At 49.5% G+C, this 19,916-nt stretch overlaps 8 protein-coding genes across 8 annotated transcripts; 3 read left to right on the top strand and 5 right to left on the bottom strand.

Moving 5' to 3' along the window:
• Positions 1–2,533: 2,533 nt before the first annotated feature.
• Positions 2,534–4,864, bottom strand: CGCA056_v011166 (Retrotransposon-derived protein PEG10; the record flags this gene model as incomplete). Its single annotated transcript, XM_037326413.1, has 1 exon — positions 2,534–4,864. One exon carries the CDS (start codon positions 4,862–4,864, stop codon positions 2,534–2,536), a length of 2,331 nt encoding a protein of 776 aa, XP_037175877.1.
• Positions 4,865–6,982: 2,118 nt separating this feature from the next.
• CGCA056_v011165 (Arginine metabolism regulation protein II) lies at positions 6,983–7,330 on the bottom strand (the record flags this gene model as incomplete). The annotated part of the gene is made up of 2 exons (XM_037326412.1): positions 6,983–7,232; positions 7,281–7,330. The coding sequence occupies 2 exons, from the start codon at positions 7,328–7,330 to the stop codon at positions 6,983–6,985; spliced, it is 300 nt and encodes a 99-aa protein (XP_037175879.1).
• Positions 7,331–7,948: 618 nt separating this feature from the next.
• Positions 7,949–8,590, bottom strand: CGCA056_v011164 (uncharacterized protein; the record flags this gene model as incomplete). Its single annotated transcript, XM_037326411.1, has 1 exon — positions 7,949–8,590. The coding sequence occupies one exon, from the start codon at positions 8,588–8,590 to the stop codon at positions 7,949–7,951; it is 642 nt and encodes a 213-aa protein (XP_037176005.1).
• Positions 8,591–8,880: 290 nt separating this feature from the next.
• CGCA056_v011163 (uncharacterized protein) lies at positions 8,881–10,366 on the bottom strand (the record flags this gene model as incomplete). The annotated part of the gene is made up of 2 exons (XM_037326410.1): positions 8,881–9,693; positions 9,752–10,366. 2 exons carry the CDS (start codon positions 10,364–10,366, stop codon positions 8,881–8,883), a joined length of 1,428 nt encoding a protein of 475 aa, XP_037175876.1.
• A 3,448-nt stretch (positions 10,367–13,814) lies between these two features.
• Positions 13,815–14,162, top strand: CGCA056_v011162 (uncharacterized protein; the record flags this gene model as incomplete). The annotated part of the gene is made up of 1 exon (XM_037326409.1): positions 13,815–14,162. One exon carries the CDS (start codon positions 13,815–13,817, stop codon positions 14,160–14,162), a length of 348 nt encoding a protein of 115 aa, XP_037175875.1.
• Positions 14,163–14,575: 413 nt separating this feature from the next.
• Positions 14,576–16,306, bottom strand: CGCA056_v011161 (uncharacterized protein; the record flags this gene model as incomplete). The annotated part of the gene is made up of 4 exons (XM_037326408.1): positions 14,576–15,188; positions 15,242–15,531; positions 15,588–16,135; positions 16,258–16,306. The coding sequence occupies 4 exons, from the start codon at positions 16,304–16,306 to the stop codon at positions 14,576–14,578; spliced, it is 1,500 nt and encodes a 499-aa protein (XP_037176002.1).
• A 642-nt stretch (positions 16,307–16,948) lies between these two features.
• CGCA056_v011160 (NADH dehydrogenase-like protein) lies at positions 16,949–18,178 on the top strand (the record flags this gene model as incomplete). The annotated part of the gene is made up of 1 exon (XM_037326407.1): positions 16,949–18,178. One exon carries the CDS (start codon positions 16,949–16,951, stop codon positions 18,176–18,178), a length of 1,230 nt encoding a protein of 409 aa, XP_037176001.1.
• Positions 18,179–18,757: 579 nt separating this feature from the next.
• CGCA056_v011159 (putative NADP-dependent mannitol dehydrogenase) lies at positions 18,758–19,818 on the top strand (the record flags this gene model as incomplete). The annotated part of the gene is made up of 5 exons (XM_037326406.1): positions 18,758–18,957; positions 19,012–19,088; positions 19,146–19,229; positions 19,288–19,356; positions 19,418–19,818. The coding sequence occupies 5 exons, from the start codon at positions 18,758–18,760 to the stop codon at positions 19,816–19,818; spliced, it is 831 nt and encodes a 276-aa protein (XP_037175154.1).
• Between the last annotated feature and the right edge of the window lie 98 nt (positions 19,819–19,916).

Genomic DNA, 19,916 nt, shown 5'->3' with positions numbered 1-19,916 from the left:
TTATCTCTGTCTGATATAATTTCTCTGGGCGTTCCGTGGTTGGCGATGATATATTTAAGAAATGTGTAGGCACATTCTTCGGCGTTACTTGCTTCTTTGTACGGGATGAAGTAGGCGTACTTCGTGAGTCGGTCCACAATGACAAGAACGCTGTCAAAGTGTGTTCCCGTAAGGGGTTCTCGAGACTTCGGTAATTTGACGATGAAGTCGAGGGATATGGATTGCCAGGCGGTTTGCGGCACAGGCAAGGGTTGTAGCATACCATAAGGTTGATGTCGAGCGGGTTTGCTTTTGAGGCAAACCTCACAATCCTTGATTGCTTTTGCCACTCGTTCTCTGGTGACTTTTTCTCCATATTGTTGTCGTAGTCGTTTCCAGGTTTTCGTGATTCCTTGGTGACCGTGTGCAGGGCGGGCATGGAACTCCTTAATTGCTTCGTCGTCTAGTTCGTTAGGCGGGCTAGTACTAGATCGTCCGGCCATCATCAAGAGTTTGGTTGCTGGCACTAGGTCTCCGTCGTTGTTTCCTTTGAGAATCACCTGGGTTTCTTCAGGTACTGGGACGTTGTAGTCCGGTCGTCGGCTAAGAGCGTCGGCTCTGCCATTGTCTGATCCTTTGCGATGGATGATTCGGAAGTTGAATTCTGATAGGAATTCTGACCATCTAATCTGTCGTTTATTCAACACTTTTGAAGTCGTGAAGTGTGAAAGGTTTTTGTGGTCTGAATACACAAGTACTTCGTGTGTGGTTCCTGAGAGCTCGGGTCTCCATTCCTTGAAAGCTTCGATGATTGCCATGAGTTCCTTATCGTGAACTTGATAGTTGAGTTCAGGTCCGTGGAGCTTGCGAGAGAAGAAGGCACACGGGTGTAGTCGTCCTTCTGAATCTCGTTGAGATAATTGTGCTCCTATTGCGTAGTCGGATGCGTCGGGTTCTACTTCGAACTGTTTTGTTGGATCTGGAATGCTCAGGACGGGCTCGCTGGCGATGAGATCCTTGATCTTCTGGAATGCTGTTCGTTGCGGTTCTTCCCATATAAAGGGCGTGTCTTTGCGGCTGAGGCTTGTGAGAGCTGCGTTGATCTTGCCATAGTCTTTGATGAATTTGCGGTAGAAGTTGACGAAACCTAGAAATCCTTGGACTTCCTTAAGGTTGTTGGGTACCGGCCATTCCTTGATGGCTTTGACTTTGTTTTCTGACATACAGACTTTTCCAGGGGTGATAGTGAATCCGAGGTATTCCACCCTTTGTGTGTGGAATTCGCTTTTCTCAGGTTCAACTAATAGCTTGGCTTCTTGGAGGGTTTGTAAGACGTGGTGTACGTCTTCCTTATGTTTCTCAAGTGTTGATGAGAAGATGAGGATGTCGTCGAGATAGACTACTACGCAGATGTCGACGTATTTGCGTAAGACTTGGTTGATCATATTTTGGAATGTTGCAGGGGCGTTGGTGAGGCCGAAGGGCATGACGAGGTACTCGAAATGTCCTTTTCGTGTTCTGAAAGCGGTCTTCCATTCTTCTCCTTGCTTCATTCTGATCAGATTATAGGCTCCTTTGAGGTCGAGGGCCGTGAACCAGTTGGCTCCATGGAGGAGTCGTCTCATTTCGTCGATGAGTGGTAGTGGGTAGCGGTTCTTGATCGTCATTTCGTTTAGCATGCGGTAGTCGACGCATAATCGTAGTTTTCCGTTCTTTTTGGGTACGAATAGGATTGGGCTTCCTGCTGGTGACGTTGAGGGTCTGATGTATCCCTTCTTCAGATTTTCTTCAAGGTATTTGTCTAGGGCTTCCATTTCTGTCTGGTTGAGTCCGTAGATTTTGTTGAAGCGTGGTTCCTTCCCTTTTTTGAGGGGTATTTCGTGGTCGAAACTGGTGTGTTCAGGCAGTCCGGTTTCTAATTCGGCTGCAAAGAGTTTCTCGTAAACTCTATATTCTTCTGGGATAGACAGAAGTGGATCGTTCTTTTGTTCAAGATCCATCGTTGTTGGTGGTGGTGGTACGGCTTCTTTTGCCTTGAGGTAACAGAGGTATCGTTTTGCTGTTCCTTGTCGTATTGATTCGTTTGAGGCCTGATTCTGACAGGGCTGCTCAGGGACTGAATCATCGTGGTCCCAATGGAGTTGGCCTTTGCTCCAATCTATCCGTGGGTTGCTTGTTCGTAGCCAGGGTAGTCCTAGCACTATGTCGTATGTTCCTAGATCGGCAATGTCGAATTGGATTCTTTCTTTTCGATTCAGGTAGCTCATCTCGAGGGGCGCAGTCTCATTATAGATGGTACCTCCTTCGTACTTGAATTCTTCTCCTTCTGCCGTGTGTAACTGATATGGTCGTTCTTTTCCTCCCCATCGTATTTCTAGCCTATTGATGGCTCGGGGGGCAATGAAGTTTGCTTCGGCTCCGCTGTCGATCAGCGCGAGTGTTATCTGCTGATTGATGGTAACTTCGAGTTCGATATTACCCTTATGTCCTTGTGACATTTGATGAATGGATCTTATGTCTGTTGCCTGTCGTGATCCGTCGTCGGTAGGCGAGTCTAGTTTTTTGACTGATCCGGTTGTCCTGGGTAGGTGATTTGCTTTCCTTCTCGCCGTGCTTTTGCGAGGCTGTTTTCGCGGATCCTGACTTGTGGGGGTCTAGGTCCGTTCTTTGCGATTCTCCAGGTTCGTGCCTTTTCTTGGTAGTGAACTTGGCATTCGTCTTGTTGGCATTCGTCCCATTTCATGCTGTCGTCATGTTGACATCTCATGGGGAACTGAGGACTGGGTCTGAAGACCGCGAGGTTGTCTTCGAACAGTACCATAGTCCATCCAATCATAACGGAGGTCGAGTAGATCTCATGGATAGGCTCGTCGTCATGTCTTCTGGGATAGAACTGGTAATCGTGTTTTTCTCCTATGTGTTCCTTGCATTTGTCGTGGAAGCACTGGGGCCAGAAGAGGGTTCGGTGAAGCCGGTGGTTGCTTCTTAGCGCGGGATGATCTTCCGTGTGTAGCTGAGGGGCGTAGCCTCGGTCTCGTTGGGCTGCTGAGGTGCCATAGAAGTGGCGTTGTTGCTTGTCTTGAAGCATGTCGATTTCTTGGTATCTCAGAAGTTGATTGATTCTTCCTTCCTGGTCGTCGGGTTCCTCTTCAGAGCTGGAGTCGTCCACACTGGGGGTGAACCCATAGGTGATTTCTGTCTGAGCGCGTTGTCGGGCAACGTCGCGAGGTTCATCCGAGTCATAGGAAGAGCTTCCTTCTCCGAAAGTCCAGTTGTTGGTCATACTGAGGAGTTGTTGTTCCATCAGAGGATCGTGTTGGTGTTCTGGTTCTTCTTCTGATTCTTGTTGTTGGTATAGTCTTACTTGTCTGTCGTCTTCTTGCTGGATCAGCTTTATTTCCTTCTGGATTTGTTGTTCTTCATAGTGGAGTTGTTGGCTAGTCATGCGGGGGGTGATTGGTTCTAGTCGCTGAATTCGTAGCATCTCGTTGAGTTGTTCGACTGGTTTTCTAGCCACTTTGCTGTTGCTGGAATGCATCATTGCCAGGGTCCTAGGGCGAGTGTCCGGGATGGTCATATCGTAACCAGACCGTCCAGGGTTGCTGTCCCTTGGGTAGTGTCCTGACATTTCTTTGTCTTCGAGGTGAATTCGGCAGTTGTCGTCGTAGCATCCGGTCCACGATTGGGATGCATGTGGGGCTTTTGCAATTGTGTTGACTTGTCGAGGTCGTTCTGCCACTGGTCTCCAGGGAAGCTTCTTAGGCTGTCCGCAGTCTTTGGCGATGTGGCCTTGCTTGTTGCAGTTGTAGCACTTGGGGTTCCAAGGTTTTTTGTTGTTGGGTTTGGTCATCATGCTGAGGTCCATAGGTCCGCTGTGTTGTCCATAGGCAGTGCTCTGGCGGGTGTTATTCCAGTTGTTGCGGGGTCTGTTGTCATTCCGCTGGTTGTTGAACTTCTGTTGGGGCTGCCATTGGTACTTGCGTCCTGAATTTGGGTTTTGTCGTTTCTCTCCTCGTTCCTTTCGTCGTTCATAGAGGCGATTATCAACCTTAATAGCATGTTCGACGTAAGCGAGGAAGCTAGGGGGTGTCTCCAGTTTGGCCATTTCGTCTTTGACCTCGTCCTTGAGTCCTTGATAGAAGGCAAAAACTTTGCTTTCGTCGGTCATGTGGAGTCTTGCAGCTAATCGCCTAAACTCTGCGGCGTAGAGCGTAGCTGACTTGGTTTGTCGTAGGTGGGACAGGTCTCGCTCGGCCTGTCTTCGTTCATCGGGGTCAAGGAAGAGAGATTCTAGGGCCTTAACATAGCCCGTGAAGCTGAAGAAGATGTCCTTGACTTCTTGGCTGTATTTTTCGACAGGGTTGTCAAGCCATTCCTGTTGAAGGGGTTCGAACCAGGCAAGGGCTCGTCCCCGAAGGAAGGTGGCTGCGTGTACAACGCGTTCGGTGTCGTTCTGGAAGGTGTTTATGTGGAAGGCCTGGTAGGTTCGAACTTGTACCAGGTGTCCTTTGAGTTGTCCTGGGGTCCCGTCGAAGGTGGAAGGCGTGTTGAGCTTAAGGCGTTCTCGTCCTTCGACTGGGGCGGATATGACGTTGGCGGCAGCTCGGAGGGTGGCGACTTCTTTCTCCAGATCCTGGTTTTTGCGGGCTTGTTCCTGGAGTTCGCTAAGGGCCGCGGCGTTCTGGTTGAACATTTCGCGCATTGCCTTGAAGTCGCTATTGGTCTTGTTGAGCTGGCGCTTGAGTTCTTCGGTGTCGTCCTCGCTGTCTGAGTCGTCCTTCATCTTCTGGTCTCCTAGTTCCTGGGCTAGGTTTTGGGTGGCTCGTCCTCCTGAAGTGGACGAGGATCCCGGAGTAGGCGACTTGACAGAGGCGCGGGAAGACATTGTCGTTCGTTACTGTTAGTAGGAATCAATGGTCAACTTACTGAACAGGAGCAATCAAAGTGTTACGGTCAGCTATCCGACAGTAGGGTCTGCTAACAGAAGCTGGGGATTGATACGTTCTAACAGTACACTGGGTCGTGGTCGTAGGTCGTAGTTCGTAGGCTGTAGTAGATCGGGTCTTCAGAGGCTAAGGTGATCAGTCTTAGACTCAATAAGTGATTCGCAGTGAAGGTAAGCTGAGAGTATCCGTGAGGATGAATACTAAGTTGATTGCTGAAGAGCTATGGAAGTCTGACCATGAGCCAGGCTCAGGGTCATACTATATACAAGTTCTGAACAGTACCCTTTACTCTATCACTGATCCCTCATCAGGTACCAGTGAGCGCTCATTGACTGTTGGTGAGCGCTCAGTAACTCCGACTGAGCGCTCAGTGACCCACACTGCCTGCTCAGTCTTATCTTATCATCACGTGACTTGTATCATAGTTCTTCCGTCTCCGAGTGAGTCCCTGTTGTTCCCGTGATTCTGCAGTACAAATGTCCTGTCCTAGCCGCTCGACGCCCGAGTGGGTCGTTCAGCTGTTATCCTTGTTTACGGGTCGTAACACTACTCAGGCGTCAGGCGGCTAGGATAGGATATTTGTACTGCAGAATCATAGGAACAACAGGGACTCACTCGGAGACAGAAGAACTATGATATAAGTCATGTGATGATAAGATAAGACTGAGCAGGCAGTGTGGATCACTGAGCGCTCAGTCGGAGTTACTGAGCGCTCACCAACAGTTAATGAGCGCTTACTGGTACCTGGTGAGGGATCAGTGATAGAGTAAAGGGTACTGTTCAGAACTTGTATATAGTATGACCCTGAGCCTAGCTTATGGTCAGACTTCCATAGCTCTTCAGCAATCAACTTAGTATTCATCCTCACGGATACTCTCAGCTTACCTTCACTGCGAATCACTTATTGAGTCTAAGACTGATCACCTTAGCCTCTGAAGACCCGATCTACTACAGCCTACGAACTACGACCTACGACCACGACCCAGTGTACTGTTAGAACGTATCAATCCCCAGCTTCTGTTAGCAGACCCTACTGTTGGATAGCTGACCGTAACACTTATTTATCTTAACGTTTATTTTAATATGCTTAAAATATCTTTATATCTTGGTTTAATAATATGTTATTCTATTAAAAGATATTAGTAGAAAGTAGTAGTATATTTAATATACTATTAAGCTTCATATTAAAAGATTAAGTTATATATATAAGAATTCATATATTTTATTGTAGTTCTTTTAAGTAATTATGTAGAGGCTATTTGTTACAACCCGTTATGTATGGATAACAGTTGACCGACCCACTTAGGCATCGGGCGGCTAGGATAAGACATTTGTACTACAGGATCACAGGAACAACAGGGACTCACTTGGAACGGAAAAACTATAGTATAGGTCACGTGACGATAAGAAGGACCGACGAGAGATAAGCGGTCCTGACCTAGGACCAACATAAGGAAAGCGGTCCACACCTAGGGACTGCTCAGAAGATATCGGTCCTCAGTTCAAAGAAACTACCCTAGACTTATATATAGTATGACCCTGAGCCTGGCTTATAGTCAGAATTCTATAGCTCTTCAGCAATCAACTTAGTATTCATCCTCACAGATACTCTCAGCTTACCTTCACTACGAATCACTTATTGAGTCTAAGACTGATCACCTTAGCCTCTGAAGACCCGATCTACTACAGCCTACGAACTACGACCTACGACCACGACCCATTGTACTGTTAGAACGTATCAATCCCCAGCTTCTGTTAGCAGACCCTACTGTCGGATAGCTGACCGTAACACTATTACTACTTTTAAAATAGTAATAGATAATATTAACGTAGTATAGTAATAGTATTTTAATATTAAAAGAGTAATAGGTTATAGTAGCGTAAAGAGGGAGATATTTACTCTTTATAATTAAAGTGATTTACGCTTTTGTTATATACCCCTATAAGTAACTATAGAGGTTTCTCTATAAACTATTTTAGCTCTTAAATATTTCCCTGTGAGAGTTATATAGTAGTTAATTAGGTGCGCCTCTAGGCGGCAAACTGCGGAAGAAAAGTTAGAAGGAAGAAAGATGCGTCCAAAAGTATGGTTCTGTTGGCCTTGATAAGTTCGGTCCGACCATCTCAGAGAAGAACTGAATTGCGCGGTTCTCGGCTCGCATTCTGCTATCTGGAAATATTTGGATAGGCTGGAGCTGGTGCCGCCGGAGCTCGTTCCTCGGCACAGCATACCCGCCACATGGGCGTCCACTGGCAGCGCACCTCAGACAGTCTGGCTTTCTTTCGTCGCATTTTATCTTTCGAAATCTGCGTACGGCTCTTAGCGTATGAAATGACAAAACTGCCGATACTTACTTGCACGTCAAACACCCAGTCCTTACTTTCTGGCTTTCTTTTCGTGCCATCATGTATTGTTCTCAGCGATCCCAACCGCTGCTGGCACCTGCGCTTGGAATTTGAAGATACGCACCGCGGCTCTTCATATTCCTGGTGCAAAACAATATTTACAATGGAAGAAAGAGGTGGAAATCACTGCGGCAAACCCTGTTGACTCTTCGCCGAACCCAACAAAGCATTGCTTACGGCGATCAACGTCATCCAACCCAGCTGCAGCATGACCCCTCAGGCCCCATCCGTCTGACATAAAGGGCATAGGAAAAGATTCCGATGTGGGGCTTCGGGATCACTATCTCCAGTTGCGTAGCCTGACTGTTACTACCTGATACAAAGCTGCTTGAGGGAAAGATTTTCTCTCCCCGGATTAGTGAGAACGCCAACAGGCAATTTTCGGGATCAACTTGGGAAATTTGGCATTGTGATAGTGTTGTAGCCATCAACCAACAGCAAAAACTCTCGATCAAACGGTAGCGCCATTTGATACCTGGCAGTATCATGATGGCCAACCAGTATCGTCGTAATATGCCCCGCTGCCAATCGCATCAGTTGCACAGCAATGAGATTGAAGAAGTCTTGCTCAATTCTTCTTTGGCCATTGCGGAAGAACCCTTCCGTTATCACAACCTCTATGAACCCTGGGCCGGGGTCGTCTCCATTATTCCTTGCACATCGCCAGGTACAACAAACTCCTCTTCTGATGGCATCAACCCCAATTCGGCCAGATCTCTATCCGAAATTGCCGGGTCATTGTCCAAGACTCTCTTCAACTCCCTCGCACGACCAGTGACATCTTCGATCCCCACGATTCCATCCTCGACCCAAGACTTGCAAATTCCCACAGGGATTCCGACTTGAATGCTTCGATATGGCAACTTATCCAGTCGCACCGTGCGTTCTGGATCCCATTGGATCCGAACCTTCTCGCCGTCCTGCGCAGCTACAGCGTGTGATAACGTTCCTTTGCGAAGGAGTCCGATGAAATACTCGCGTGGCATCTTCAAAGCCAGAATGCGCTCCTGGCCAGGATCTTTGTAGGAGTATCCAGCACGATAGAGCATCCAAGTCCAGCTGGGCTTGATCCAGGTCATTCTGGTGAGCTTGAAGCTTGGCGAGGCATCTAGTCGTTGAGCCTCGATAGCGGCCGTTGCAATGGATGAGCTATAGGCCTGGTAGACTGTGATAGTCTCGTCATCATAGTGCGCCCTGATTTGGCGGTAAGGTGCGTGAGTGCGAGGGCCGCTATGACCAGCATTGGAGGTTGAACTCATAACTTTTCTTCTAGACTTGTGATAATAAGGGAGTTGGTGAGTTGGAAAACTGTCTCCGATTGACGGAAATACTTTGCAAGGTTGATTGAGTCTTCATGTAGTCCAGAAACATGGAACAATCCGCAGAACTGCCAAGACCATGATTCCGGCAAATGAGTCACGCCGGTCATCACTATTAGCGCCTGTCTTTCACTGCATAATCAGCCGGCAGACCATGGAAGAGGCTTGAACGCCACAGAACTCGAAATTGTGTAACTTGTTGTTAGATTTTCTCTTCTCTCTGTAGTAATTCATCTAACGATGTCCATGCTCTGAGGCACCCTTGGACCAACACTCTCTGCAGATGGCATCGAAGCCAGGCTACGAGAAGGGTAGCCGTTCTCCTCAGATGGAGAATCGACCTCCACAAAGACGCGAGTGACAGTCTCCATCTGAATGCCCTTGAGTCCCGCTAGATCACGGTTATGAAGCGACGTCATACTCTCACTCCGGTCATGACTCCCCGCAGACCCCCGTCTTGGACACCGCGACGGCTTGCGGAATACGCCATTTTTTCTTTCGTTCTGTTTCTTCTTAGATCCTGAAGTGATCCACACCCTGTGTCCAAACTGCTGACCGAGGGGTGTCAGGTTGAAGGTTTCGATACCAAGGTTTTGGTCGTCGGGTGATGTATGGAAGAGTATAGCTCGTCGGGTCGTCGAGAAGAGAATGACGTCGAGCCAACCATTGGAGGTGATCATGGCTCCAGCGAAACAAAGATACTCCGGGGAGAGTTTTACACCGCGAGTTCCCATCATGCGGCCAATTGCCAACGGTGCCGTACAAATGAGAAAAATCAGGGGGTATAGTAAGAAGAGGATTCGCTTGTGGACCTCCGACCTTACGCCCTCAGACGTTCGAGGGGCAACGCCCGTAGGACTGAGGACGCTGTTGTTGGAGCTGCTTTCCTCGCCAGACTTCTTCGACAGCTTGAGTGCCTTTGCCCTTCGGTAAAAGTGCACGAAAACAAGAACCCAGGAAACTGTTCCAACAACTTGCAGGATGACCATCCATAGATAATGAAGGTAGAAACGCATGGGCTCGTATGCAGAACTAATCCAACACTGTTTGTGTAACGTTAGCCAGCGGTTATGCTATCGTGGATACGAGCAAGTATCTTACCCAAGCAGTATCATGAACGTAGAAGCCACCCACCCCCTTTCCATTGTTCGTGATGATAACGCCCAAAACCGACAGGAACAAAACGGCAAACCATAAAAAGCAAATAACAGCATAGAAAAATTTTGTCGGGACTTTGCGCCCCAAAATGAGAGTGATGTAGGTATGAACAGCGATCGCCGTCAGGAACGTGAGGGATGACAGATCACCCGTCGAGATGAACCACCCTTGGGCCCAGCATGCCGGCGACTCGTCCGTGATCCGGTCCTCTATGACCCAAACGATGTTCAGGAAGAAGGCGCAGGCTTGCAGCACGTCCGCAAAGAGAACGTTGATGACGAGAACGAGGGCCTGGTTCGGTGCTTTCCTTCCCTGGTCCGCCGTTCCGAAGTACTGTGCGCCAACCTCGCAGGGAAGAGCACCCCTTGTCCCGTTCTCCGCCTCTCTCTGCGCATTCTTCGGATTCGACCTGAAGTACCAGGCTACCAACCTCCCGCTGAGATAGACGAACAGAGCAAACGACGATACAAGCGAGAGAAAGGCGAGAGCGGTGACGGCCCTGAGTCCGTGCTGGAGCACAGTCGGTAATGGTGCGAGGGTTGGGTTGCGGCTGTACATGGTGGAACAGCTGATGCGTTGAGTGGTATCGGTATTAGATTATCGTGAGGTCGTGCCCGCCGACTCGGTCCATGAGAAATCCTCCCTCCACGCAAGTCCGTATTGTAAAAAGAGTGTTTAGGTGTGCATTCTGCTTCACGATGCAAGCCTTGGACGAAGGAAATGTTTTACTAATAGCCGCGAGCGGCAAACATCTAATAAGTGATGTCCGCTCGATGTCCGCGGGGTAGGATTGGGCATGTCTGACAGGGAGAGCCCAACGGGCGCAGCTAGTTTGTACTGCGGGATGGCGTGCGGGATGCCGGGAAATCCATGCCAATCATCATCATTCAAGCTCAAAAGTGGCAGGTCGGCAGTGCTAGTGGTTCCTAAGCCTCCCCATGTCCCAGATGCGCCGAACTCAAAAACGGCCCAGAGATGAGGGCATTGAGAGATGCCAAGACACAGACCCTGCCAAGAATTCACAAAATTCGTGCTTGGGAGCCGGTTCCGCCAGGGATTCGGATCGTTCGGCGTCGGGCGACTAGCCGAATCTGTGCAATTAGCCCTCTAGGGGGTCCGATTTCACCTTCGGCATTGTGCCTGCGGACCAGCCTACCCCAGCTGCCGGTACGCGCGGCGGTGTGTGGGGGCCAGAGGAAACATGAAGATGCAGACGTTTGACACTCTGCCGTTGGTCACTGTGGTTGTTTCGATGCTACATCGCTTCAAAAGACTTTCCAAAATCGGTGGACGAAGGCAGCGGATGGTCCCAAGCGATCCAATGTGATGGGAAAAGGGGGTCTCGAGGGAGAAAAAAATCCATAGTCCGAGGGGCCACGCGATGAAATAAAGTTTGATTAGTGGAGCGGACCGTTGTAGAAAGCTAGTTCGCGAGAACAAGTGGCCTTGGTGGAGAGAACAGCCGATTTACGGCTCTGTTTAGTAGGATTTCGCCGACATTTGAAACGAGCCTCAGAAGAAATGCTGCCCTTTGTTCAGTTAGTCGTCGTATTTTGCGGAGGGCGAACGGACTTTCGGACAATAAGGTTTCCATGATGGAGGGTTTTGCCTGCTGAAAGTTATTGACATGTTTACTGGAACTCGTGATATCCTTACAAATTGCTCAGATTCCAGAACAATGGTAGAATGCGGCAAGGATCGTCACGTCATTGTCACTGAACTTGGTGGAGTGCTGTTACTTCTTGTCTCCGCGTGGGGGAAGTTTTCTCCTTCTTGAAAAGGAACAAAACAGCGCCCTCACGAGTCAGCCACCATCGCCTTATGTAAAGAATCGGGCAGAACGACTCCCATTGTTTGCGGCAACCACATGGCAAGCAGGGGTTATCCAGTTATCATCGAACCGACGTTCATCTCATGAATTTTGCGATTTAGCCGCCAGACTTTTACAATCTCACGAAATACGTCGTACATCGTTCATTAACTTTCAGATAGGACTACTAGTTTCTTCTTCTTGGCGGCGTGAATTGACTGAAACTGGACTATCTACAAACTCTGTGGCCGGCATGTGGGCGCCTGACAGAGAAAGAGCGACTCAAAAAGTAGCAGTCGATGTGCCCTGCGAAACTGGGAAAATTACCTGCATCAACCCGAAAGCGATATCAGACATTCATAGCCTGAAAGAAGGCTAGTAAGCTTTCATCCCGGCGAAGTCGAGCCCAAGGGATGCGGAAAGCGATCCTTTCGAGAGGGCTGTGAGTAGCAAGGTTTCCACAGGCTACCCTGGCCGGTCACGAGGGTACGATTAACGGCTATCTCCGTGCGTGTGAGATGACAACCCTGGAGAGAATTGGAAGAACAAAAGTTTTGAGTTTCAAAGCGCCTATTTCCATCTCAGCACCTTATGCTTCTGTACTGGTCTGAGATTGGCGAGATGGTGAAAGTCATGTAGCGAGATTGACAAATTGCGGGCACAGACGCCGGCGCCGGCGCAGAAGCTCCTTGATGAGGGATAACAGCACATTTGCGTGCATACGTGTTCCGCCATGCGTATGCAGTTCATAAAGACAGGAGTTGGGTGGCAACAAGTCGAATCTCAATCAAATAGAGTTTCCGTTCGAAGTCCGCCGGACGTGGGAGTCGGTGGGACTCACCAGCCCCCTGGTTGACATTTGCTAAGCTTCATGAGAGGGGGCTGTCAGTCAGCTTCTGACCCGGGCTCGGAGCCGCCTCCGACAATTCATTCGGTCGCTGCGGGAGAAGTGTTCGCATGCAATCGATTTACGAGTAAGATTTCAGATCGACTACGAGTCTAATTTATACCCCAATGGTGTCCAACGTAGAGCATCCATATTATGACTAAGATGCAATCTTTTTAATTGCAGCAGCTATGATCGGGCTTCCGAGATATTTCTGCTGAATTTGCTTCGCGAAAACAATCGCTTCGATTTGAGGCGGAAGATATTTACTGGAGTCCCCAACCCATGGTCGGAGGCTTCAGCTCGATCCTTTTGTGGATGTCAATTTTCTGAAAACGATTCCACTATATTTGCTGCTAAAATCTGCAATCACATTCAATCCGGAAAAAAGATCACCGTCAGCTACAGTTATAATAATCTTTTAAAATTCATAGCACGTGGCGAACCACGCCGGGAAAACTATCGGGCATGATAAATCGCGGAGTCCGCAAGACAATCCGGGGCCTATGACAAACGTAATTGAACCAACTGAAAGAAGAACCTAGCCAGGGGAGAGCTGTCATGTGGATTTCTATATGGAGATCGCAGAACCAGGGCAAATTGTTCGATGTACTCCGCAAAGCAACGACGGACATCTGTGGGACATCTCGGCCTTGTTTGCTTGTTGAACGGAGCGTAATCCCGTGCGCAGTTTGTTGAAAGCCAAGTTGCATGAGGGGAATCGGCCCATTGTGTTACAGGCCTGGAGTTGAAAACGCCCAATACCTATATGGTTTGTACCACACGCAAGAAAGGGAGGAATCAGACATGTCTTGGACGAATGCAGGGTATCACCAACTGCAATACGGCCAGGAAACGGCAGGCTGAGAGTGTCCACAAACCTCCGAACCGAAAACGTTCGTTCTGTGCGAGTCTTGGACTTTATAATCCGAGGACGACAGCTGTTACACGGGTAATCTCGCAGCATGGCGAAGGCGTCTCCCTCAAGGCCCTCTCCTCTGATTCCCGCCTCCTTCTCCCTTTGAAAAGTGGAAAGCTCCAGCAAACTCCGTTAACAAACAGTCGAACTGAGAGAAACGTGAAATTCCCATTTGGCGCTTTCAACGTATAAATGCATTCTGTTTCATCGCCATTTCTTGACTGAACGTATCATCACCTTCATCACACAATCCGCATATTTAGCGGTCATTAAATCCATCCTTCTTAAGTCTTTTAGTCGCAACCACGATCCCTGAGTATTCCTCGTCCGCGGCAATTCACTCGTTCAAACTGGGCGTTCCCATACCACCTTCGCCCTTCAACTCAGTACAATGAAGTTCTCCACCATTCTCACCGCCGGTGCCGTTGCCATCTCGAGTCTGATCGGTAGCGCCTCAGCCGAAGCCGGATGCTCAATGTCTCAAAATGCGGCAACGAGGTTCTGGGAGATCAAGATGAGCGACGTCGATGACCCTCCGGCCGTGTGTCACCTTCTGTGGGAGAACCTGAAGCGCTGGCCCGGATGCACTGTTCAGAAGCCAAACGGCTGCGGCGCACCATTCGGAGGAAACGAGGTCTATATGTACTTCGCCACAACCATTGTCTGCTCCAGTGGCATGATCAAGTCTTCATACTGGCATGCTACGCACAACAGATACGGCGCTATCAACAGCTGTTGAAATGGCGAACAACATGCACAGGCGGCATCATTTGAGACAAAGGGGGCACATTAGGATTTTGAGGCCGGATCTTCATCACATTTGTTGACAAGGCAGCAAATGCGCAGAGGCTATCACTGACGAGGGTGGATATACGTGGGATTGGAAACACAATTTACATTCTCCTTGACTAATATTGGGTAAATAAAGGGCTTCCATGGCCGTTTTTGTGTCATATCTTGAACCTTTGTGAACATACGTTTTCTCTGACAATTTGATTGAGTCGTATGCTTGCGCCTCTTGATGCTTCGAAGATCCTCACATCCATCCCCCAGCAATGATTTATCGCTGAGTGTCTCAAACTCGACTTCAGGAAAGCCTAATTGGGCAGGAAACATCCAAAAATAACGCGAGTAAGAAGTCCACTGACAAGTTTAGATTTGATGCTCGGGCCATTGCGCGAAATCTGAACTAAAGTCCCCTGGATCATACCATCCGCAGACATCCTCCATGGGCCCAAGAGAAGAGAGTGTACCATTCTCATTGTTCGAGCCGCTGTGTCCGAAACCTGTAGTAGCCGTCTCGTCTGACTGACTGGCCGCATCGTTCGAAGTCTGCGTGCCATCGCTAATCGTAGTCTTCCCTTTCAAACCGAGAACATGGCGGGCAATGGTCTGTATCTCCGACACGTTCTTAGTGGTCCTTGGCCAAAGTTCACCCAGAGCTTTCAAGCATCCAATCGTCAGTCGAATTTGGTGTCTCGCAATTGCTAGCTGTTTGCCCTGCAATAAGAAGTTGCAAGCCGAGAGGAGCGCAAGTGTCCCCTCGCTGACCATGCAAGTCGTGAAAGGCGTGTGATGGAATGGTCTGGATGGCAAAGCCAGCCGACGAATTTGCGACTCGACTGCCCGGAGTACCCTCACAGTGTGCACGTTGATTAAGTCTGACGACGGGTTATCGACAGGTGGCTCTCGGGCACAGCTTGACACGTCCTCCACAAGGTTGAACCTCAGGTCAGATAGAGGCCTATGGAGGCCAGTGCTCGCTCTACATCTGATGTTAGTGGACCATCGCGATCAAGGCGTAGAAGGGTATCTTACACTCCGATGAGAAGATGTGCTTGAAACATGAGCTCATCAATCTGTCCTGTTTTTGACATGACATTTCTACGCTCCTTCGGAAGGAGTAGAGACCATCCGTCGATGGTTGAGTCGGCTGAATAAATCACTTGTGCGGAGTCTTCCTTTGAGGCGACCTTGGGTACGGTAGATATCGCCACCGCCGCACAACGCACAGCGCTGATGAGGTACGCGATAGATGAGAAAGTACCAGTCTCAGGAGCGAACTCTCTGGAGTCGAAGTCTTCCAAAGTCTTTGGTGGAGGGATGGCCTAATACGAGTTAGTTTTCGCCGGGCACGCTTTGCTGTGTGACCGCATTTGCTGACCTCTGATTCGTATTCTCTCTCCTCACAAGGAAGCTCGACCGTGGCCTCGATGTTCCCGACTCTAAAGTTCATGGTTCCCAAGGTCCCAGCATAGTATGCATCGATAATGAAAAGCATCCACCAAGTCCGTCTCCACGACTCCTCAAGAACTGGTTCGCCGGCATTATACTGCCTTGAGAAGTCAGATTTGTGCATCCCAAGACGTTCCGCAACCTCTGTGGCGCAGTCCATATGATGTTTCGCTTCATCTTTGAAGTTACTCCAAAACAAGGCAATGGAATAAAGCAAAAGATACTGAACCAGTACTGGACTATCTGGGGATAATTGCAGTAAGCCTTCTTCCGCCTTGTCCTTGAGTGAATTAGACCACTCTTGCGTGGCATATATGTTGCCAATTAGACGCATCACTGCTATCAGTGGGCCGAAGTTGATTGTTGGGGGAGGGTTCTTGACAGGCCGGAGGAAGGCGGCTCGTGGTAGGAGGAGTGGATGGAGGTTGTGAAAGCTCTTGTAGTAGGACTTGATCAAAGGGTCCGTTTCAATGTCTCCTGCACGGCTGTGAGGCGATGACCTTGGAATCGACTGTGCTGATTCATCTCCGAGAGTTGCCCCGTCAAGTAAATTGAAATCGTCCAACAATTCCCAGCCTTGTACTTGGGTTGTGACATACCCCGATTGATGTTGACCAAGTTGCTCTGAGCGAGGTGTCGAGCTTCCATTCGAATCAGACTCAGGGACTTCGGCGGCAAGTCTTTTGCGTCTCTCCGCCAAAGCCGCCCGGTCTAACCCTCCTCTTCGCGATGGGGCAAAGTCGCATTGCTTCTCGAACTCAATACAGCTGCTGCATTGGGGCCGCTTGCCGTCGCACTTCAAGTGTTTTGATCGACACGGCAGACATGCGAGAGAGGATCGCGTCCCTCCCCTCGTCTGGCGCATCGGAATGTTGGTCGAATCCATGGCATCATTCGTTGTAGGGTCCATGTCGGAGTCTGGCAATTGGTAGGTTTGGCGCAAGAGATCAGCGGGGACGCGGGTATCCGGGCATCCGGGTACTGGATCCGGCATAGCGGCACGGGTATAACACGAGAGACCGTGATGATGACAAAGGCACCCGAGTAACCGCTTATTACATAGCACTATGTGTGGTACAGCCCAGAGTCCAAGAGAACTAGCGGGTGAAACACTCGGCATTAATAGTGCCTGTTGCTTTTGAAATTCCAAGACCCTTTAGGATGTCCTGATATCTCAAGTCGTTATAAAAGTCGAACTCTCGAAACATGATCGCGTCAGCTGTTCGTAGCTAACTAGCTTCATCTTCTGTTTTTCACATATTGACAACTAAGTACTCAAACCTCTTTATCATGTCGACCTTAGTTGTCATCATTGGAGCTGGTTTTGCAGGAGTGTGGTGTGCCCTCTCAGCAACTCGTCTCATCAACCTCGAAAACAAGACCGACGAAGTCAAGGTTATTGTCATTGCTCCAGAGCCGGAATTAGTGATCCGGCCAAGGCTTTATGAGAGCAATGCTGCCAACATGTCCCACCCATTGACGACACTATTCCAGTCTACTGGTGTCGACTTCGTCCAGGGCACTGCCGAATTGATTGACGGCATCCAACAAAGTGTGCTGGTACATACGCCAACGGGACAAGATATCACAGTCAATTACAGCCGACTCATCATCGCGACGGGAAGTCTCCTCAATAAACCTCGAAGTGTTACCGGACTTGAACAGTATGCATTCGATATCGACACGCTAGAAGCTGCCGCCACACTAGAGCGTCATCTCGAAAGCCTCACTTCATATCAGCAGAGCGCAACCCGCGACATCGTTATGATTTGCGGGGCTGGCTTCACGGGCATCGAACTCGCAACGGAGCGTCCGAAGCGCCTTGGTCACATTGACGAGCCACATATCATTCTGGTTGAGAGTGCCAGCAAAATTGGCCCGGAACTCGGACCTGGACCTCGTCCAATCATCCAACAAGCCTTGGAAGAGCTAAATATCGAAGTCAAACTTGGATCTGCAGTCTCAACAGTTGACGAGGAGGGAGTAGCCCTTGCCTCCGGCGAGCGCATCGCGACAAATACAGCGGTCTGGACTGGCGGAATGAGAGCATCCCCTCTTGCGCAGCAGATAGCGGGACCCAAAGACTCTCTTGGTCGCTTGCATGTCGACAAGTACCTGCAGACCTCGACGAATAAGAATATCTTTGCGACAGGTGACGCTGCCTATGCCATCGCAGATCCGAGCGGTCACCATGCGCTCATGTCCTGCCAGCATGCACTCCAACTTGGTCGCGTGTCTGGGCATAACGCTGCCGCAGCGCTACTTGAAGAACCTATGATGGAGTATTCGCAGGCTGCATACAACTACTGTCTCGACCTAGGTGCATGGGGGGCAGTCATTGGTGAGGGATGGGAAAGAAAGGTCAAACTGCACGGAGACCTCGCGAAGCAGATCAAAACGTACATAAACCAGGCGCTGATTTATCCTCCCATGGACGCGAAAGAGGCGCCCACTATGGCTAGCCCTCTAGGCCAAGATTCGGATGAGTTGTTCAAGAACATGCTGGAGATTGTTTCCTGAGGGGGGCAAGGTTAGGGATGACATGGAGAAATGGAAATGCTCAGTAACGAGGATGATATTGTCACCGTGTAATGCATTTCCAAGTATAGAGCATGAAGTACGTTCTGGTTTTGGTTTCTTAGCGTCGCGAAAGCATCGTTTAAGCTTGAGACTCAGAAGTGGCATACAGTTCCCTAGACTGCCCATGACCATCATGCAAATATTCTAACTATCTTCCATGTCAGCGCCAAGAGCATCTCCCAAATTACTACCCAAGCTCTCCAATACCTTGAGAGATATTTAACTTCTACATATGACGTCAGGAGGGACCGTCCAGTCCAACAAAACAGTCTCCATTGCCTGCCGGGATTGGCTCAGCCGACGGTGACATGCGCCCCAATGATTCAGTGCTGGGTACCTGCCCCGCCCCCACCAAGAATCCCCTCTCGGACGACAGCACACCGACGCGGAGCGGAGTGGCCGATGCCACGTCTCAACCCAACTCATTCATTAAAGCGACGAACTTCTTAGATTTGAGAAACATCGCAGAACTTCTTGCCATAATAACTCCATTCAAACCATCTCACGAACAACGCCAACATGTCTATGTCCAACGATGACTGCCAGAAGACCCGCGAGGGCTTCCCCAGGCCTTTCCCCAACACACCCTCCAACGTTCTGGAACAGCTCAAAGTCACCGGCAAGATAATTGTAGTTACTGGTGCCGCGGATGGTATTGGATATGCCGTTTCCGAGGCGATGGCTGAAGCCGGAGGCAATGTTGCGTTGTGGTACAACTCGTAAGTTTTCGGGCAACTTGATGGACCGGAATTAAGGTGTTAATCTATTCATAGAAATGATGCGGCGATTCAGAAGTCGAAAGATCTCGCGAGCACACATAACGTGAAGACATCAGCATACAAGGTCGACGGTAGGCAGATCTGACAAAAGTAGGACCATAGACCCCGTTGCTAACTATGCCTTTCAGTATCGGATTCCAACCAGGTCCAAGAGACCATCGCCAAGGTTCTGCAAGACTTTGGCAAGATTGATGTTTTCATTGCAAACGCTGGTGAGTTGATAATTGATGCAGTGATATCAGCGTGGGAAGAAAACTTACACCGCGTTAGGAATGGCCATCTCCAAGCCTATCCTCGAACAGACTCTCGACGAGTACAGGAAACAGATGTCTGTCAACGGTACGTTGCTGTAGATCTCTAAGTATGGTTTTCCGGTGACCGTGTTCCTAACATTTTAAAGTTGACGGAATCGTGTACTGCTCAAAGTATGCCGGTGAAGTCTTCCACCGCCAGGGCTTTGGCAACCTCATCATCACATCCAGCATGAGCGGCCACATTGTCAACGTGCCCGTCGATCAGCCCGTGTACAACGCCACCAAGGCGTACGTGACGCATTTCGGAAAGTCTCTTGCCCGCGAATGGCGCGAGTTTGCGAGGGTCAACATTGTCTCCCCGGGTTTCTTCGACACTAAGATGGGCGCTGGTCCGTTGGCGCTGCAAGAGGCGTACCGCATGGCGGCGTTGGGCAGACAGGGTCACACCAAGGAGATCAAGGGCCTGTACCTGTACCTGGCTAGCGACGCGTCCACGTACATGACAGGTAGCGATGTCATCATTGACGGAGGTTACGTTTTGCCCTAAGAAAGCAACATGGGAATAGATGCAAATAGACTTGGACAAGGGACATCGAATAGAAATTAGAACGAAGATGCAATGATTTGGCAGTGGCGGATCTCAGT

Source organism: Colletotrichum aenigma, assembly GCF_013390185.1.
Source record: "Colletotrichum aenigma strain Cg56 chromosome Unknown KSG_Cg56_contig07, whole genome shotgun sequence".
In the NCBI taxonomy this organism is placed as follows: Eukaryota; Fungi; Ascomycota; class Sordariomycetes; order Glomerellales; family Glomerellaceae; genus Colletotrichum; species Colletotrichum aenigma.
Note: the sequence above shows the minus strand (reverse complement) of the source record. Positions and strands in the feature narration are given on the sequence as shown.